Source organism: Loa loa (genome assembly GCF_000183805.2).
Source record: "Loa loa unplaced genomic scaffold supercont3.1227, whole genome shotgun sequence".
In the NCBI taxonomy this organism is placed as follows: domain Eukaryota; kingdom Metazoa; phylum Nematoda; class Chromadorea; order Rhabditida; family Onchocercidae; genus Loa; species Loa loa.
In genome coordinates this window covers 1-2420 of record NW_018109407.1, presented here as the reverse complement: position 1 = coordinate 2420, position 2420 = coordinate 1, and the positions used below count along the sequence as shown (strand labels likewise).

The window sequence follows — 2420 nt, the reverse complement described above, 5'->3', positions numbered from 1 at the left end:
ATGTTCGCTACCTTGATAACTATCGTTGTTCTCTCAACTAATTCTCGGTGAAATGCATTACCGCAAGATATTGCTTGACATGTCGTATGTCTTTCAAGGCGAGTTAACCTGAACATTTTTAATATACTTCATCTTTTTCAAGCCTTTGCAGAAATTCTCCCATTTCATCAACATGCCGCATTTCCGATCCGATAAAGAAATCGTAGCTGCGATGGAGCTCCATTCTTTGGTATGATGCTCCAAGGCAACAAAGGCCGTAATGAATGAAATAGTTGCGAGGCCGAGACCGCTCAAGCTGGTGGGTAGAGATGTTGAATTTTTTTTATTCTTCTTTCACAATAACAAAATAGCCGAGTAATATTTTGGAAAATTTTCAGACCATATATTATTCGTTTGCTTTGTCCATGTAAATGTTAATTAAATAAATTTAAAATTATTAATTTATTTCATGAGCAATATCTCGATTTATTCTGATAGAAATATTTTTTAATACATTTTTCATAAATTGATCATTTAAACAAGTAGTAGTTGATGATATGCGCATTACCGAACACAAACTAACATATTATAGTTCTTCATTTTATTATTCTTATTGTTATTTATATTATTCGTTATTGGCACTGCTGTTGTTATTATTATTAATTGTTTGGTTATCATTATTTATTATATTTTTATTGATTTTCTTGCTCTATTTGTTGTTTTCCTCTGGACACACACTGGGTGTTTTGAATTACTAATCCTCCAATCACAATGATAGTTTTGAATTTTCGGTTACTTTTTACAGGTGAGCTCTTGTCAAGTTTTGGGGTCGTTTGATAGATTTGACAAAAACGTGGGCTCGAATCATGTGATCATAGCAAAAAATATTTTGCCACGTTGAACTGTCTCATTTTGTCGCTGTGATTTATGTTGTGTTAACTTTGATTTCTGCCATTGTTCTTCCCGCGTATTTTGAAACATTTCGAAAAAAAACAAAAAACAAAGAAATGAAAAATAGAAAAATAAAGAATAAAAATGAAAGAAATGGAGAACGAATAAAAAAGTGAAATAAAAAGGTATGGAAAAGTATGAGTGTCCACATGTTGACTGTAATGCGACCATGCAGGGCAAAATCAAATATAACGAACATTTCCAAATGCACGATAAACCATTTCGTTATCAATGCAAACATACCGGTTGTGGGAAAGAATTCCACAATCCATCATCATTTTCCATACACAAGAAGTCCTGTAAACGCAAACCTCAAAGTAAAAATTTAGCAGGGTTTTCACACTTTTATCTACCTGAAATGAATGCACATGGAAATATGTTAAGAAATATCTGTGACCATGAAGTGGAACAAATTGTTCACTTCGTTTAACTCAATAAAGTGTTGATCTATGAGATGTTCATTCCAGGTCCAACGGAAAGAAATCCACATATCCAAAAACATGATGAACATTGCAAGCAACCCGGTAATGGGGAAGAATTCCGCAGTCAATCACCATTTTACAGACACAAGAAATTCCGACAACACAAACCTCAGAGTAAAACAATTTTAGCAGAGTTTTTAGCATTTTTGTTTACCTGGAATGAATGCACGTGAAAATATGTTACGAAATACGTGTGACCGTAGAGTGTAGGAAAAATTAAAAGTAAAGGTTTTTGATTTGGAAGGGTTTGATTTGGAAGGGTTTGTTCTTAGGCACAGACGAACATTCTGAGAAGGTATTCCTCGTTCGGTTTAGGAGGAAGTTATTAATTTGCAGCGGATAGTAGTAAAATTTTTATCGAAGAGAGTAGAGGATTCAATATGTACGTTGCAATCCTTGGCTGAGTGTTTGAAAAGGAAAATGATGTAGTTATAGCCTTGAGTATACAAACAATTTTAATTAACACAGTGGGCATATTTGGGGGGTGTGGTTTAGAACGAGCATTACATTATATTTTGCTTTGGATAAAGAAAAACTGTCAAAATCCGGTCACAACAAAAGGCTCTGTATGCAACATCAACCATATTGCAATTAAGATCGGTTCTTAGACAAAGAAATTTACTCAAATAAAAACTCAATAAAGGCTTATCTAAAAATGTGCATTCCAGGTCCAAAGGAAGGAAATCCGCTGTTGGGACATACTTTGAAAGACGCTTCATTGGGTCAACAAAACCACTCGGACAATGAGTCACTTTCTTATACCTGATCGTCATCAACTTGTTGGATAAGATTGATGTATAACAAATTTGTGCTAAAGAATTATATCTTTTACTTTTAAAGCGAATACAAAATATGACGAAAAAAAATCATCAGCTTTCGATGAGATGCTAAAGATTTAGTGCAAAGAAGTTTTGAAATACGATAACTTCTAGCACAAAAGGAAGCTATCCAACAAATTATGTATGTTGTTATGTTTTGCTGTTCATGAAATGTCTATCATAAAAATTT

At 33.4% G+C, this 2420-nt stretch overlaps 1 protein-coding gene across 1 annotated transcript; it reads left to right on the top strand.

Moving 5' to 3' along the window:
- Positions 1-1057: 1057 nt before the first annotated feature.
- LOAG_14643 (hypothetical protein) lies at positions 1058-2233 on the top strand (the record flags this gene model as incomplete). The annotated part of the gene is made up of 3 exons (XM_020448839.1): positions 1058-1247; positions 1398-1526; positions 2081-2233. The coding sequence occupies 3 exons, from the start codon at positions 1058-1060 to the stop codon at positions 2176-2178; spliced, it is 417 nt and encodes a 138-aa protein (XP_020301045.1). The 3' UTR covers positions 2179-2233.
- Between the last annotated feature and the right edge of the window lie 187 nt (positions 2234-2420).